Source organism: Haliotis rubra, unplaced genomic scaffold, assembly GCF_003918875.1.
Source record: "Haliotis rubra isolate DU_JTF1 unplaced genomic scaffold, ASM391887v1 Scf672, whole genome shotgun sequence".
Lineage (NCBI taxonomy): Eukaryota > Metazoa > Mollusca > Gastropoda > Lepetellida > Haliotidae > Haliotis > Haliotis rubra.
Window position 1 is genome coordinate 113392 of NW_025767382.1, and position 17760 is coordinate 131151.

The window sequence follows — 17760 nt, forward strand, 5'->3', positions numbered from 1 at the left end:
TTACATAAATAAAATTTTAATGGAAATTTACACAGTTCTGGTTTCAATAGTTATTATTGAGTGAGTTTAGTTTTACGCCGCTTTTAGCAATATTCCAGCAATATCACGGTTGGGGACACCAGAAATGGGCTTCACATATTGCACCCATTTGAGGAATCGAACCGGGTCTTCGGTGTGACGCTTTACCCACAAGGCTAGCTCACCGCCCTTAAATATTTATTAAGAGTGTTGCAGCTGAGCCACAGAACACGTCATAATGCCACCATTAACTAATGCAATATTAAAAATATTGAACCATTCAGTATGATGAACTCATTGAAATTTCAATTCCTTGAACTTTTTCGATGATGGGAAATTATTGGAAATTGGAAGCAGGGCGTTTGGTCGTCACGCCTAAGACCAGGATTCGAATCCCCACATGGGTATAATGTTTGAAACACACTTGTGGCGTCCACCGCCGTGATATCGCTGGAATGAATATTGCTTAAAGAGGAGGCGTCAAACCATGTTCACCAACTCACTTAACATCAGCTGATCCTGGTGTCATTGTTTCTACCATTTCTATATTCATACATTAGTTTTAACTTCAGCAGTCTCCGAGGGAAAGCAGGACTTTGCTGTGAACGTCAACAGTGACGGCACCTACAACGTCGTTGTTCAGGGAGATGTGTGGCTGAAGAGCGCTCCTACCTTCTTCAGAGCTGATGGTCAAGTGTTCTCCTCTGCTGATGGATCTCTGAAGCTGGTCAAGAACACTCAGTCCAGTGGTGAGGACGTCATCGGGCAGTGGGAGGCAAACAGCTTCTTGTACCAGGCAGGGTCCAGTCAGGTCGAGGCCAGCTTTGTACAGTACACACCAGATCCAAGCATATTCACCTACAACTAACCGGCCATACCGTTGATGCTGTTCAAACAGGTGAGTAAGTTCAGCCTGGGGTTTTAAATGTAGTTCATAATCTTAGTATAAACTTCGTGAAGGCAAGCCCTGTAAGCACAGTGTTTCATTTTATATCACAAACCTTACATTTCCACATTCAGATTTTGATTATTTACGGTAATAATGCAAATACGTGGTGACATCCACATACAAGTTCTTTTTCGGGTGCTCTGTAATACATGTGTTCCGTGGTATTCCAGACAGTATTGTGTTGAAGGGGTGAGTCAATAATAATGACGAGCTGCGGTGTGTTTGTGAGGTAACGTTTATTCCAACATCATATATATATATATATATATATATATATATTCAATCGATCAGTCAATCAGTGTCATCACCCTGTAATATAAGAAAGAATGCTATACATAAATCTAAACATGCAACAAGTACAGTTACACATAACTAGTTCATAATAAGTCATTATAATTAGCACTGATGTATAAAACACTACATAATGGTTGTAATTTAATATGCAAATGATCAACTTAAATGATAATAGGGGTGACATATATAAGTAAAATTAGGCTGGGATTGTAAATGTACTTAAATATAAACCGAGATTGTTTAATTTAATTAATGTACTTTGATATTTTATATATACAATCATTAAAGGTAAAACTTGGAGCATATTAGCTTCACCTTTTTGGGAGAGGGAACCTGCACCATTGCAACATTTTGAAGACAATTCATGTTATCAGTTAAGCTTTTGCAAAGACTTCGCAAACGTTTTACACAGCGAGTTGCTCCAACTCCCAAATAACGACTGTCCCTTGCAAGCAACTTAACGACGTGTTGTATAAAATTAACTATTGTAACTTTCAACCAATTTCAACTATTGTATACCTTTTCCCAAGATGGGGACCATCATCATTTAAAATCGTCGACGGGATTAAAGGTGGACCCCTGACGTTATTTGATCGAGTGAAGACTGCAAATACACTGATTATCTCCCCTGCCAGTCGGTTTACGTCGTCATCAATATGGCGTCAGAACCCCAGCACCGGAGGGGACAATGTCTACTGGGGGACGATGGGGGGAGTTGAAGATGTCCCTGTTGGCGTTGAAACCAGTTGTATTCTTTTCTGTGGTAATCAAGGCATTAATAAGGTAACTGTCATCCTCCTTACAGAGAGCTGCATCTTGTCCGACAAGGCCTAAACATTGCAAGAGTCTCCAGAACGTGTTTCCATTACATTAATGAGCTTGTTTGACAAGTACATATTTACATTGTGTCCCTAAACAACAAAGACATTTACCTTGGTATAGAAACATACAACTCTATTTGCAGGCCTTCGTAAGCTGGGGGCAAATCTTGAAACAATGGCACGACCGTACAGATCAATATGTCAAGTCCGACTTTACGTTAAACTATTTAGCATACGGAACAGACAATGGTGAGGATATTTGGATATGTATTGATTTGATTTTAACACTGTATGAACCTATCGTTAAACCAAACGAAAGTACCATATGTCCCTCAGACAAATATTTGTTGATCTTCATAAAATATACATTCTTCAAATGATGTAACCTGAGATTGGGCCATTGTCACGACACACAACTTTAACACACTGTTGCACACGTTGTCGAATGGAAGTAGCACTCGTCATAATTCAGACAATGGTAAACACTGCTGGCTTCTGCTAATGAATGGATGGGTGACAGGGCTCATCAACTTTGCATGATTTCTGAGCGTGTCTGCCCCTCAGTGGAACATTTCTTTCATGTGGTGTGTCCTCAGGCAAGTGTCTATATTTAGAAGTTGCCCATGCATTGCCATTTTTGACAGAAAATAAACACGATTGTGCCATTTTGTATTGACGTTTATTTCCCAAAACCTTTGCGACCAAAACCATCCCAAAAGAACATGCTGTTTATTCAGGGGCGTATTACTGTTATCGCTCCGAGGATGGAAAGAACTACCAGGACACAGTGTTGGATATCAAGAGCTACATGGCAACCTTAGGGGTACCCATCAGGTTAGTGGACTTGCTCATGCTTTAAATGGATATGTTACCAGACGGGTTTGATGAATGAAATGTCTTCACCCAAGCATGCTAGGTAAGAGAGAAACATTAAGTTATAGCCACTGGTGAATTTTACATGTTGGATTCTTTTCCGAATAAAAATCACATTTGCTTTATGCTTTTAGTGCAGTGATTAACTCTCTTTCTTCCACTTGCTGATTGTTTGCTTTGTGACGAGTGGGGAAATAATCCGAACAATATTCATATTGTTTAACTGCTAAACTATTGGTTCAAATATACTCTTAAAAAAGGAATCTTTACATAGGAACAATTTGAATTTTAGGAAAATACTTGACACAAACCAATCCATGCTGAATGCCAACATGTGGAGGAATGGTTGCCATGACAAAACGTTTAAAAAAAGACACGTTGAACAAAAGCGTAATGTTAAACTCAAGTTTGCAGTGAATTGCTAAAACATTAAATGAACGTGCATCATGAAATTGTATATCACCCCGAGCTGAAGCCTATGACTGTAGGCTTTGAAAAGCCACATCAACGGTACTCCACATGCATTGCTTTAAGCCACTATAGACGACAAAAGAATGCTAAGACTGACAGAAGCTCAACGACACAACGCCATCGGCCGCAAACGAGGAGGGGCATCGCAGCATGAGGTGACAAGGCACTTCGGCGTGTCCAGACAGACTATCTTAAACGTATTGACCTACGCCAGCGTAATCCGCCACCTAGGACACTACAAGAACTGCACTCAGCACTTCAGCAAGAGTATCAAAACATTCCTCAAAACAGCATTCGGCATTTCCTTTCGTTCTACGGGCCGCCGCTGCCTAGCTGTTATCGATGCTCATGATGGTCACACCAGATACTGACATTTTATTCTGACCAAGTGGCTTTAATAGCCATCTGTGGTTTTACCAAACACCTTTTTGGATAATGATGTTTTGAAAATTTGTAAAGTTGATGATTTTACTGTAATTGAGCAATGATGTCATGTTTGAATCCGTTATATGCATTCAGTAAATAAACTCCAAAACAGAATGTGAAGTTTCTTTTTTTGAAGAGTATAGTTTAGGTCAGAATCTTTATTGGGGTATAGTAGGCACTTTTAAGAGCCATTGTTGTTATTTGCTAGGTACATCCAGACCCACGCATGTGGGTACTTCCTGGACAAGGACCTTGTTGTTTACTTGCCATGTACATGCAGTATGACGTAACGTGGTACAGTGACCTTCACACTGGAGTTGTCTCGTGGTCGTCTCCACCTGACGTTTTCCCCAATGGACCACAGTGAGGTTTCTTCCTTTATTGAACTGAATGAATACTTTAAAGATCACATATACTCTAGGGGGTACAAATACATAAATCACCAACTGGCATCGCTATAAATGAAACCCCGTCATTAAAACTACTCACTTCGATCTTTAATTAACTTAAATCGACCTTTTTGACAACAGTGCACAATTCTCACCCGCGAACGAAATTTCAACCAATCAGAGCGGGGCGTCTCTGTGACGTCATATGAGGAATAGATATGAGGGCCGATGCAGAATTCATCTACATTTCAGGGGGTAAATTATCTTGTTTACAGGTTTGTATAAACCTGAAATCGTGACAACTGTTGTAAAAAATGAAAGCTATATGTTCTCACAATCTACTGTCATTTAATTTTGTCTCCTGCTTTGCCAAGTTTCCGATTTACAACTTGTTTTCATAGACGATTCTGTCAAAATCGCTTGGTGTCGCTAGGCCTTATTTGTATAATGACTGATCCAAATTGATCCCATTTCTGTGTTTTTGTACCTCAATATTTAATCATGTCATGTAAAAATCTGTTTGTATTCTCAAAACAGTGTCGGCCCAAAAGTTTTCACATGCAATACAGCAATTAATACTCCCTTGTTGTAACCCGTGTTAGGTGGTATAAACCTACACATGTTATTTGTCATCATTCACTTGATGGTCAGTTAATGAATTTATAACAGGTATAATTAGTGGTAACACACTTAGATTACCCGACAAAGGTTCCCATTTGGCATTTCTTGCGTCTGGAGTAAATATTCAACATTATAAACATCGATCAAAGGATTAACCGATAACACGCTGATTGATTAATTACTTTTATATGTAGATTTACTAATCTATACTGAATACACTCTGTCGTGTCGGTGTCTGCGTAAAAACAACGTCCTTCTTTCAAAGGATTAACCGGCAATACATTGATTGATTGCCCGTTATTGGCTAACTAAATTACTGTTTTTAAAGAAAGGCGGACATTATGCATTTAGTTGCCAGGTGTGCTTTCTTGGGTGACCAATGAGACTATACACCAATGTGAAATACCTGAAAAGATTTATCACCTTTTCGTATATTAAACTGTTAAAAGACACATCACTTGGAACATCTTCAGGTGAATGGCATATCACTTGTTTTTGTGGATATTGATGGATACATTCCTCGAACAAGGAAATAACCTGACATTGTTCCTATAACTTTAATCTGTTTTAACTTTAATATTTGCATTTTGTTTTCGCCGGTAAGTGTAATGAGACATACAACATACACTAGGGTGTGTGTGCGAATTATGATTCACATTGGAAAACTATAAAATGTCTAGATATTACAGTTCTGTTATAAATTCACTATAAGTATCAGCAGATCGTCTGCTTTTTATTTAGTTTCAAAATGCATACAAATATGATAATAAACTAATTAGGATTATAAGACCAAATATAAAGACACACATTGACTAGTATCTACATACTGGTGAGTGGACATTAACCACGTGAATGTAGCAAGACATTTATCGCGCAGTATTGTGACTTCGACCCCCCTTCGCTTCCGTGGAAGAAATCGTTATGTTATAAGTTTTGTCATGCAAAATCCTTTTGGTTATGATTACAATACATATTTAACCACGAGTAGAAAGTAGTTTTGATTTTCTAACTTGATGAAAACAAACCATAATCTCATTAATTCTAACAGACTTTAGCCCGTCACTTAACGATTTTCAAACATGGCGGCGCCCCGTCGGGAACATCCGCCAGTCTGAGGATAAATGCTATTTAGGTTTGTTTTCACCGAGTTACAAAATCAAAACTACTTTCTACTGGTAGTAAAATATGTATTTTATTGATGGCCAATAGGATTTTGCATGACATAGCTTATAACATAACAATTTCTCTCGTGGCAGCGAGGTGCGTGTCAATATAATACTACTTACAATATTATTGTTACTTCGACCACAACCTCGATTCCGGGGAAGAAGTCGTTATGTTACAAGTTGTGTCATGGAAAATCTTTATGGTCATCAATCATATACATATTTTACTACAACTAGTAAGTAGTTTTGATTCTTTAACTTCCGTGATGCGATCTGAACACAAGTAAGATATCGTTTCAGGCTTCCACAACGCTCGCTTCGCACTCACAAACATAACCCATTTAGCACGAACTGCGGGGTCCTGTGGAAAACTTTGCATGGTGACACCATCGCCCGACCCCTAGGAGCAATTGACGACAAAGCAACGATTCGTCGTCGTTGATGTCGAGAAATCATCAAAATGATGAGCGTGCTACACACTTTCTATACAACTAACTGAAAATCGTTCCTCATATGACGTCCCTGCAGTGCTGTGGCGACAGAGTTACGTAACCTGTCTTTGGTTTCGTTGGCGGGCGAGACTGAAGCAGGCGACTATTTGGCAACTTTTAATCGCTCGGTATTAATTAACCACAAGTTTTTTAAGAATGAATTTGGTGTTCCGCATAAGTCTAACCACAAATCTTTCATATGTAATAGTTAAAAGAGTAAAAAAAAACAATGTTTAGTTGTTCTTTAACACTCTATCAAATTATGTTAATCACTCTAATGTTATATGACGTTCCTTCATCAACAATATATGTTGACATAGAAGAGTTATTATTGTGCAAGATAAGTATATGTCCGATCAGGTACGATTTTTTGTATTTTTCAAATCTACTGTCTGCTCATTTGATACATCAATGAATAACACCCATCATTTGCACCACTTAATTATCTTGGCCACCATACATATGTATCATGCCTAATGTTTGTATTTACCTTAAACCCAAGCTGCATGTTTCTCGAAAATATGTACAGTTTCATTAATCGGTATCGGTACCATATATATGTATTATATCGAGTCTGGTGGATGACAATAACTAACATAATTTCGTCCTGCTTTACTTCATCCTGTGATGAAGGTGGCTTTATAACAAGACAGAGATACCCGTCTTTGGCTACAACCCGTTCTGGTAAGTCAGGTCATTGAATTGAAACATAAGAGTCCGCTTTATAGACATGCAATATTTTATTTTTATTTAAGGATTGTAAACCTCCCTCATATATGAAATATAAATAATTGTTGATCATAACTGAAAAGCAACAAAGACCAAGCCCGGATTAAAACAGTCACATCAGGATTATAAGAAACGATGCTCTTGACATGGAATGCTTTCTTTAAAAATAAGCTTTTGTAAAAAATATTCCTTTTAATGTAAACATCTATAGTGACTGAAACATGTTCCGGTTAGTTTTGCTACGTCAATATGGGCTGTTTCTAATTGTGTTTTGAATTATTGTGGTTAGGGCTAGCAACACAACCTACGCAAAGGCTAATGGAGGACAGTATGACTTCCTGATCGATGGTCCAATGTCTTTACCACTGGAAGAGGTACTGACGCTACTGGATATTGCATGTAAATTGGTACAATGAAATACTTTTTCCTCTTCAACCATCATTTGAGATGGGAATTTGGGTTGTTCCAAGTTTCATGACGAATTGACGAAACTGTGAGTTTCTGATTACTTTTCAGAGATTTTGGACTGACTTGCTCGCAGGTGGAAGGACATGGGGATTGATTGCCTACGAACAGATACCATCTCTAATTACCAAATGTGATAACTATATCAGACTAGAGTACATGCTTGTTTAAGTTTGTTTCATTTCTGTAGGATTACCTCGATGTAGAATTTGAAGGAATCCAAAAGCTCCTGACTGACATCGACCTTGGCCGCCAATGGCTGACTCAGATGGGGAATGGGGCTGCCAAGAATGGGCTGACCATACAGTACTGCATGTCTTACCCGCGACATATGCTTCAATCTCTGGAAATACCTGTCGTCACACAGGTGAGAGGGAATATGGTTGTACGCTGATATTAGCCATGTTTGATAAATAGTAAATCGGGTGTGAGTGAGCGAAAGACGAACAGTTTCAGATATACCGAGTGAGTGAGTGATTTTCAGAGCTACAGATAACTTTTTGGGTCATTGTGTTATGTTCCAGCCGGTGTGTATCTCAGTTGAGTATCCTTATTATCCTTTGAGTAACCAAATAAATTGTATCAACATCAGTCAAACTCTATTGGGTATTTTGTCATTTTCCATTTATTGTACAAATATAATAAAGTTTAAATGTTATTTATAATGGATCTGTAATATGAGAAACAATAAGAAAGATTGCAAGTTGCCAGGTTCATGTGTTGAAATAGAACCTCTCAATATACCTCAGTTATTTCATCTCTATGCTCCGGTACGGATACTAAGATTTGAAATTGTGTGTGAGTATTTACAAAAATTCAGGCGCACTTATACGCAATAGACCTAATAAGAATTGAGTTTTCACATAAATATTTGCGTAATTTACGCAGATATGCAGCTTATCTATACCTCTGGATTTTGATAATTTACACCTGCACGGGGACATGTTGAAGAAGGATCAATTAGCAATTGCATCGGACATCATTTGTCACATGACTTCTATGAAGCCTGTTGAAATTTAACCGATGCCTTGCATTTTGTAACCCTAATGGAACAACTTCTGAGAAAGAGTCCTTCGATGCACTTTAAACTCGTAGTAAACAGAGTATGCTCAATTCCTTCTCAAATGTTGTGAAATTTAAACAACAAATGGTAGAACTGTGGGCATAAAATGAAATTTCACCATTGAAAAGTTTACTGTCTTCTTATCATGCAGTTTTGAGGAGAGCTTCGATTTATTTTGAAAACAGGTGAGACAGCCTGAATGGTCTGCTCTATTTCTATTTTATCGGTCTCTTTTTTCTACATCTGGAATGTACTCTACCTAAATTTGCCTCTCTACAATGTTTGGTCTTGATGACGCCACAGAAACAGACCAAAATATGGACTTTGTCATCCAAAATATTGAAACAAATATAATATATGTTTCAGGCTCGTGCAAGCCATGACAACGTACCAGGCACCGACAACTGGAAGATCGGTGTGACGGCACTATTTGCATGGGCAATTGGCATTGCACCCTTCAAGGATATTTTCTGGACGACCAGCGTTCAGCCTGGAAATACATACAGTATGGTGAAAACTAGTTCCGAATCCGCATCAACAGTCGATCTTCATTTGTTTCGGTTATTTTCTTCTTCCCAGCATGTCTTGTACAGTTGAAAATGTGTTACAGGTAGTGTACGTAATGATTCTGTAACTATCTTCAAGAAGACTCGTATATCGTCACTGATTAACGTGCTGCAGAATCCACGGATCTATACACGGCCCTTAATGCTGTGGTTGCAACCTTAAGCACAGGACCAGTGGGAATCGGTGACATGGTTGGGGGCACGAACAAGACACTCATCATGAAGTAGGTTGCACGTTCTTTATTTCATCCAACAATCTTCTTAGCCTGTATGTTTCCATATTTATCCATTAGTGTTCCTGTGAACATAGTTTGTACTTCTTTATTCATTATTTTTACTTCTGTGTTCAGTTTTGCTCAACTCATGTTTATCTTTATTTCCTGTATTTTTTTGTGTGTTACTCCTGCATATATTATCGATCGCTCCTGTTTTAAGTATTCATTTTTCAATTATATATACATGTAGAGAGATTATTACACAAGCAAGTGGTCATATGACTTATACGAAAAGAGTGTGAAATTGTGTATACTCAAAACACTAACATATAACACACTTGCTCGAGTGTAATCATTTCTTATTATCCATTTCATTCATGTATATTTGTAAAACACGGTAAGCAAGTGTGACGGCCCTCTTCATTGACGTCACGCTCAATTGTTTTATGACGTCACAGACGACGAAATGCTAGGCAAAAGTGATATTTGCACATGCGCCTGTTTTTTGTATGTCTTTACACGAATCAGAGCTTTCTACTGAGGATAGTCAGTACTTAGTTTTTCATTGTCCATTTATTTGATAATTCAACTGGGTCGATGCTCAGTAGCATATTTTAGTATGCTAGTCAGCTACAAAATAAATACCGACTCCCAATGTGTTGTAAAACAAGTTTATTTTACAATTTTTTTTCTTTAACTTATAGGCAATAAAAGATACATGTAATTGCAGACACATGTTGTGAATGCCGGAACATGGCTTGCTTACGTATTTCTCTTTTTCTCGGCTGTTATCACTGATTTTAACACCTATGACTGGATATTCCTTTACACCAACGTTCTATATATACTTTGTTTACATATGTTTTTCCTTGTTATCTGATCTATCTTGGTACTCACGTCTATAGATTTTCACCGTCGCTTCATCTCTTGCATAGATCTGTAAATACTGATGGTCTGATCCTGAAACCATCTCGACCGGCGACTTCAATTGACAACAGAATACGGAGGGTACCTGTGCACCTTTTTGACAAATTACACTAACACAGTCCCGTCGTTTGGAGTGAACCTCATGTATATATAGTCAGTTTTGTTGTCCAGAAGTAACAGTGGATTACTTAGCAGGGGAAATATTTACTCGAAAGGGCTTAAACGGTTCCAACAAGACTGACTGAAGTCGTGCAAATTATACCCGTGAAGGTCCTGGTTAGAATATGGATCTTCAATAACCCATGCTTGTCGTAAGAGGCGACTAACGGGATCAGGTGGTCAGACTCTCTGACTTGGTTGGCACATGTCATCGGTTCCCAATTGCACAGATCGATGCTCATGCAGTTGATCGCTGGATTGTCTGGTCCAGACTCGATTATTTACAGACCGCCACCATATAGCTGGAGTATTGCTAACCACATTCACTAACTCACTCGTGCAAATTATTTTAGCAACCTAACAAAGCACCCATCAGCCCACCATGCTCTACCCCTTTGAAAACCCTTCAAGTTATACGGCTTTCACCGATTTCACCATATAGCTCACCAATATGAATTTAAACAGCGATGATAAGACTGACTGACTGACTGAGTTTAGTTTTACGCCGCTTTTAGCAATATGCCAGCAATATCACGGCGGGGGGACACCAGAAATGGGCTTAACACATTGTGCCCCTGTGGGGAATCGAACCCGGGTCTTCGGCGTGACGAGCCAACGCTTTAACCACTAGGCCACCCCACCGCCCCAGTGATGATAAGAGGACATGGTTATACTAATGCTGTTGAGATTAGAAGAGGGGCTTATCCAATGATCAATAACATAAAACTATGAATGCAATGATAGACACGCCATGAAATGACTTGATACAACTACAGGTTGAAATGTTATGGTAACAAGGTATGACCGAAGGTTAATGTCTACTTAAATGACATAGAACGGTATATGTAACACACTGAAATGGCATCAAATACCTTTATAGAATGGAAGGTTTATATTGTCATGACTATTTTCAAGATGGCTTGGTCAGACTTTGAGGGTCCTGATGGGGAGGTGTGGTCCACCTATTCAGATTTTGGTGGAAAGAACAAGTACGGTATCATCCTCGCTGCAGATCTTCAGGGAAACTTCACCATGACACCTTGTATGGCTGGATATCAAGGGGTAGGACATTACGTTTCTTCTTCCCTTATTTCTACTGTCACATGATTCCCGTAGATTACCGTTTCGGTTTACCTGTAATTAGTCAGGTGTGCTGCTGAAATGAAAGTGAATATTTCCAGTTTCCTTCGTCCATGGTTTTCCAAGCCAACAATCCCAACAAGATCCAGCCCTTGACAGACCCCCAGCCTTTGACAATGAGTGGCTGTACCATGGCTGACTTCTGTCTCTTCTATGTATCACCTGTACTGACAATCAATGGGTAGGTGTATTCTTTCATTTCAAATCATGCAGATATGAATAAATATCAAACTGATCCAATATACTAAGCACATCAATATTATCTGTGCTATATAAATGTATAGTCTAAAACATTATGAACAGAAAGGACATGTGTCATTTGATAAATGCTTGAACGTGATGCACAGAATTCTGAGAATCGTCTTTAGAGCACTTTCATTGTCTGAAACAATATAAACCGAAAGTGATAAATACTTCCACAGCATTCTAAGGATTTTCTCTTGTGCACTTCATCGAGGTCCCAGACATTAAGAGAATTTACCTTAATGAAGCAGTGAATATACCTTGAAGGTATCAGGGGAGATACCGATATATCGATTAGGAAATATGTTTTTACTTGAGTGGACATGATAATTTCTCAAACTGTAAGCACAGATGACTTCAAGTGATATTAATCCATGTAAACAAACGTTTCAAATTTGAAATAAAAGCGTATAATTGAACAATATATTTTGTCTGAACGAAGTAAACACTGACATCAATGTTTTCCCCTGCAGCAAACAAGTTCTGATTCAGGGTGAATTAGACAAGTGGGTGCCGATGTCACCCCAAAGAGTTACGGCCATCAACATTGCCGATGACATCACCATCAGCCTCACTGGAGCTGCCCACGAAACCGTCTACTTCTGGTTCAACGTGGATGGTAAATCCTCACCTGTGACCTGTACCCTCGGAGCAGCAGGACTGGCCACTCTCAGTTTCTCAGCAGGCACATGTCGTGGTGTTTAATCAATATGATGCATGTGCGAGAATATTTTACATGCATCTATTATCTAATCCATGAGTCTAGTTTTAAAGAAGTATCTTCATATTAAATAGATACTGTTCAGTCCATATCACTAATTACTACACATGGATGAACATACGCAAATACGGTCATACTATATTTGCTTTTGTTTCAGTAGTGTAAAATGTGACTTTTGGTCCAGTGAATGAACGATTATACATGTGCCTAAATATAAGTTCCTCTGTTGAGTGTTCTGCAATATTAACATTTCTTACGCCTATATGGATGTGAATAAAAGTACATGAAGTGTGAATTTACTTCCGCTGTTGATTTGTAAACGTTAGTGTGCTTCTAACTTCAATTCAGACCATAAAAGAATGCTGGATCAGGGTAAGATACTCAAATGCAAGTTAAGATGAATATGATGGCTCCTCGGAGGTTTTAGGGCATTGTCTGTAAAGTCATCGATTATGATCATCTGTACACCCAGATTTAATCAACAGTAGTTCCTCCCACGAGTGATGCATCAAGTATACCCAGCTTTAATCAACAGTAGTTCCTCCCACGAGTGATACATCAAGTATACCAAGCTTTATTCAACAGTAGCTCCTCCCACGAGTGATACATCAAGTATACCCAGCTTTAATCAACAGTAGTTCCTCAAGTAAGGCCAAAGATACATCAAGTATACCCAGCTTTAATCAACAGTAGCTCCTCCCACGAGTGATACATCAAGTATACCCAGCTTGAATCAACAGTAGTTCCTCCCACGCGTGATACGTCAAGTATACCCAGCTTTAATCAACAGTAGTTCCTCCCACGCGTGATACGTCAAGTATACCCAGCTTTAATCAACAGTAGTTCCTCCAACGCGTGATACATCAAGTATACCCAGCTTTAATCAACAGTTATACAACAAGTCAGTCAATACTGAGTCCTGTATACTGAACAAGAGTGAGTGAGGTTGATGTGGGTCGAAAGTCTGGGTCCCAGAAACCAACGTGCACGGACGATACATTAACAGAGTAATTAGCAGGTATTTTACAAAGACTTTGGAATATGCATGATTCTGATTATGAGTATTTAACCATTTATTTTATAGCTGACTCAGCATACTCAAATATGCGACTGAGCTGATAAAAAAATCGGAAATTTTGGTCCACCAGCAGAGGCATCAACCCAGCTGAATTATATAACGAAAGGACAATGGAAAACATAAGCACTGACTATCCCCAGAAGAAAAATCCGCTTCGTGTAATATGAATATATATAATTGAAAAATAATTTACCATCCAATACTTGTTGTTAGTTCAAAGATGGTTTACTCTGTGAGTAGTGTTTCAATTGCTAAACCGCCACCCAAAAAGTATGGTTTCCAAGCTTGGAACAGTTCGGAAATACCATACTTTCTTAAATGTTTTCGATGAACCATGGTGATCAATTTGCAAAGCTTTTCAATTTGGAAACGGTTCTAGTAACTGAGCTATTATTGCTTCCAAACCTTTCGAATTTGTAAAAATTAATTCGACTATTTTCATAGACAGCCGACATGTGACAACAGGAAACAGGATTTAAATTTACACATTCAGACCTTGTCAGCCGTTATCCAAAATCAGGGCTAAGGTTTAGTCATCACCCTGACAACACCTAAACAACGTTACCATTATATGTAAGCGTCGTTGAACGTATTTGAGACATGCAGAAGTAACGCAATGTGGATTGTCAACATTGTTAAGAATTTGTTTGGATTTTAGGCAGGAAATAGCCATCCCGAAAGACATCAATCACCTGGTATTGTTGCGATTCTTTGTGCATATGAATCAGAATTTATGCTTGGATTGAAAAAATCAAGACACATCAACGATTGGATTTCGAGCAGCGACAAGTATCTTCTTTGATTTTGATCCCTTTACAACCCCCAATTTTTGTCACGTGTTACTTTTTATTGAGAAATTATGGCGAAAATTGGAATGTAACCTCAGTGATCCTTATCTAGATAATAGACCCAAAACTAGTTACATCACTTTATTCAATCTTGTGCTAGTTGATCCAAAACATGACTAACCCGGTGTACGGAGAAAATGGAGGCACGCAGCGTTATCAGGTTTTTGCACTTGAAGGGTTGCACTGCCCGACAGATTCACAAGGAGATGAAATCTATGGTGAAGATAGCCCATCTTATGATACTGTGGTGAGATGGAAAAGGCATTTTCAAACCTGTCACTTGTCTCTCACAGTGGAGCCAAGATGTGGACTCAGTTTTAACGATACTAATAGGTTATTGAACAGGTGGAGGGTTGGTTTTCCATGAAATAAGGGCGGGGGTGTGGGGTTGTGGGTGTGTGGGTGTGTGTGTGGGTGTGTGGGTGTGGGTGTGCGGGTGTGTGGGTGTGTGGGTGTGGGTGTGTGGGTGTGTGGGTGTGGGTGTGGGGTGTGTCTATTCAAGGTCAAGAAATTTTAGGAGAAACGTCCGGATGGTGATTACATGTATGTAAGTCTTAAGGACAAGAAATCAAAATGAAGTGTCTACCCTGAATACGTTTTGGTGATAATTATAAGTTTTATATACCCCTCGTATGTCACCCATATTGAGATTGTGCAAGCGATATCCAAATTTGCAAACGTGTTGAGTGTGCGCGTGTGAGTACACGAGTGCTTGCGAGCGTGCGTGTGTGTGAGAGAGTGTGAGTGTGTCCGTGCATCAATGGCCTTCCTACGTTTTTTTATCATCAGGGAGAGATAACAGTATATAATTATTATAACTGAAACAGTAATCTCTTCCCGGAGGAAAATTCGTGTTGCGTCTTTATTTTGTGAATGTCATAATACATATACGACTGCACACTGCTGAACTTCACATACCTCTCTCACGTTCTCTCTCTCTTTCTCTCTCTCTACATATATATTTATAAAGTATATATTGACAGTATATGAACAGCATATATGTATAAACATATATAAATATACAGAAATATATGTTAAATGGAATCTCTTGACGACATATTTAGTTCTTTCTTCTAAAGTCGTGAAAAAGCGTTCGCATTGTTCAATAACGAGTGTTTAGTTGGAGCAAAGATTAAGTTCGGATTTATATATAATTATATATTGAGAGGGTGTAAATCTGCTATACTACCCCCAGTTTCACAAACTCAGATGGCATTTTTCTGTTCGACGGTGATAAAGTATTACCGATTTTCCTTTGAACCCCTCCAAACAACATTTATGATTGGTGTTTAAACACTCATTGAGACTCCTTGATTACAAATCTGCATTGATTTCTAGTCATCCGGAGAACTTTACACCGGGATTAAGTTTTCAAGTCTGTGGCGTTGTGCTGTGATCAGCCATTCTGAACATCATGTTCCCTCCCACATCAAGCTGAGACACAGCGATGCAACCGCATTGATCTTCAAAGAAGTTTTATTGCAATGTGGAATGGGGGACTTAGAATTTAGGGTTTGGTATTCGAATTTATTTTGACGATGAACTGATATATATAATAGGTAACTTCCCTCTGTGGCACTTGTCTCTGTCACACATGACTGATTTCAGAGGCCACAGAGGGAAATTGAGTAGAGGCCACGTGCCATAGAGGGACAGGTCACCAGTTTCAATTAACGATGTGTGAATATATAATCCACTCACACATGCCTCAGGGAGCTGCACCTGAACTATTCTGTTTACTCCCTGACAAGATAGGTTCCACCTACCACAGACGTAGCCAGCTTCTTCAGACGAAATGTGAGACTTTTGGACTTACATTTTCACCTGGAGTTGAGATTTCGTATGTATTTTCGTAACAACCTCTCATATAATGCTATCAATCCGCCAATCAAGGTCAATCAAACACCGTGTTAATGACCGAACACCTTATCCGCCATGGCTTACTGCACCCAAGTGCCACTCAGGGACACACGAAACGACCATAGACCACAGCGCGAAATTTCATTCAGATCAATTAAAATCTCATAGGCCACAGAGGGAAATGCCACAGAGGTACTAAACCGCCAAGGACAGGAATATTGTCAAGTAATTGCACGTCAACTGTGTGTGTTGTATTTGTCTACACCTTCGACCATTATGGTATAACATCTGATATACATTCCAATTCAAATAGAAAAAAAAAATATTCCCTGGTTTTTATGCCACCGTTTGTCCAGGAGAAAATATGGCATTATATCCAGGGTGGCATTATAACCAGGTAGGACAGTTAGCAGCCCTATGCAATCAACAAGGTGATTTAGCTGATGTCTCCTATAAAGAGCCTTGAATAACTGGATAATCCCAGCATCTAGGGGCTGCAGGTGAGTTGTTGTAGGTGGCAGGACGTCTATTGCCACATGTGGTATCCTATCCTGGATAACATGACTACTTAAAGCATTAATGAGTTTGGTCAATTAATTTGAGTCATGTCAAAGAACCAATAAAGGTATGTTATGTATACTACATGCAGCCAGTTTAATTGGCATTATAACCAGGGGAAAATGACTTTATGTTCCCCAAACCATTGGCATATGGCATTATATCCAGTTTTGGCATTATATCCAGGGTGGCCTTATAACAATGGGCATTATAACAAGGGGCATTATAACCAGGGTGCACTGTACATCAACTTAACATATACACCAACCTCAATGTCCAATGACGCTGTATGACTGAAACTGTGCTATATTAACGGAATGTAATATTTGGTGAGTCAAAAAACATACGACTTTATGGATAATAACTTCTTGTTTATTGTATAAAGCGGTGTAGATACTACATACAATTGACCTTCGACTTTATCTATTAGCACCCTAACAGCTTGTTTTTGGTTTACTGTCTTTACTACTTACACCCTCCTGCTTATAGGCTTAATAACCCGTCTTACTCCCCACCTGGTTTCAGTCAAGTGTGTTTCACTACTTATCTATTACTTGCTCTTGTAAATGTTAATTCACACTTCTCATCACTTGGGGCAATAGGGTAGCCTAGTGGTTAAAGCGTTCGGTCGTCACGCCGAATACCCAGGTTCGATTCCCCACATAGGCA

General features: G+C 38.9%; 1 protein-coding gene across 1 annotated transcript in view; it reads left to right on the plus strand.

Moving 5' to 3' along the window:
• Nucleotides 1–12829, plus strand: part of LOC124257774 — a 52839-nt gene extending 40010 nt beyond the window's left edge. The window contains exons 10-11 of the mRNA XM_046691918.1: nt 11825–11964; nt 12500–12829. Coding sequence (XP_046547874.1) covers nt 11825–11964; nt 12500–12731 — 372 coding nt within the window. The 3' untranslated portion in view covers nt 12732–12829. The remainder of the gene's footprint in view (nt 1–11824; nt 11965–12499) is intronic.
• Nucleotides 12830–17760: the final 4931 nt, after the last annotated feature.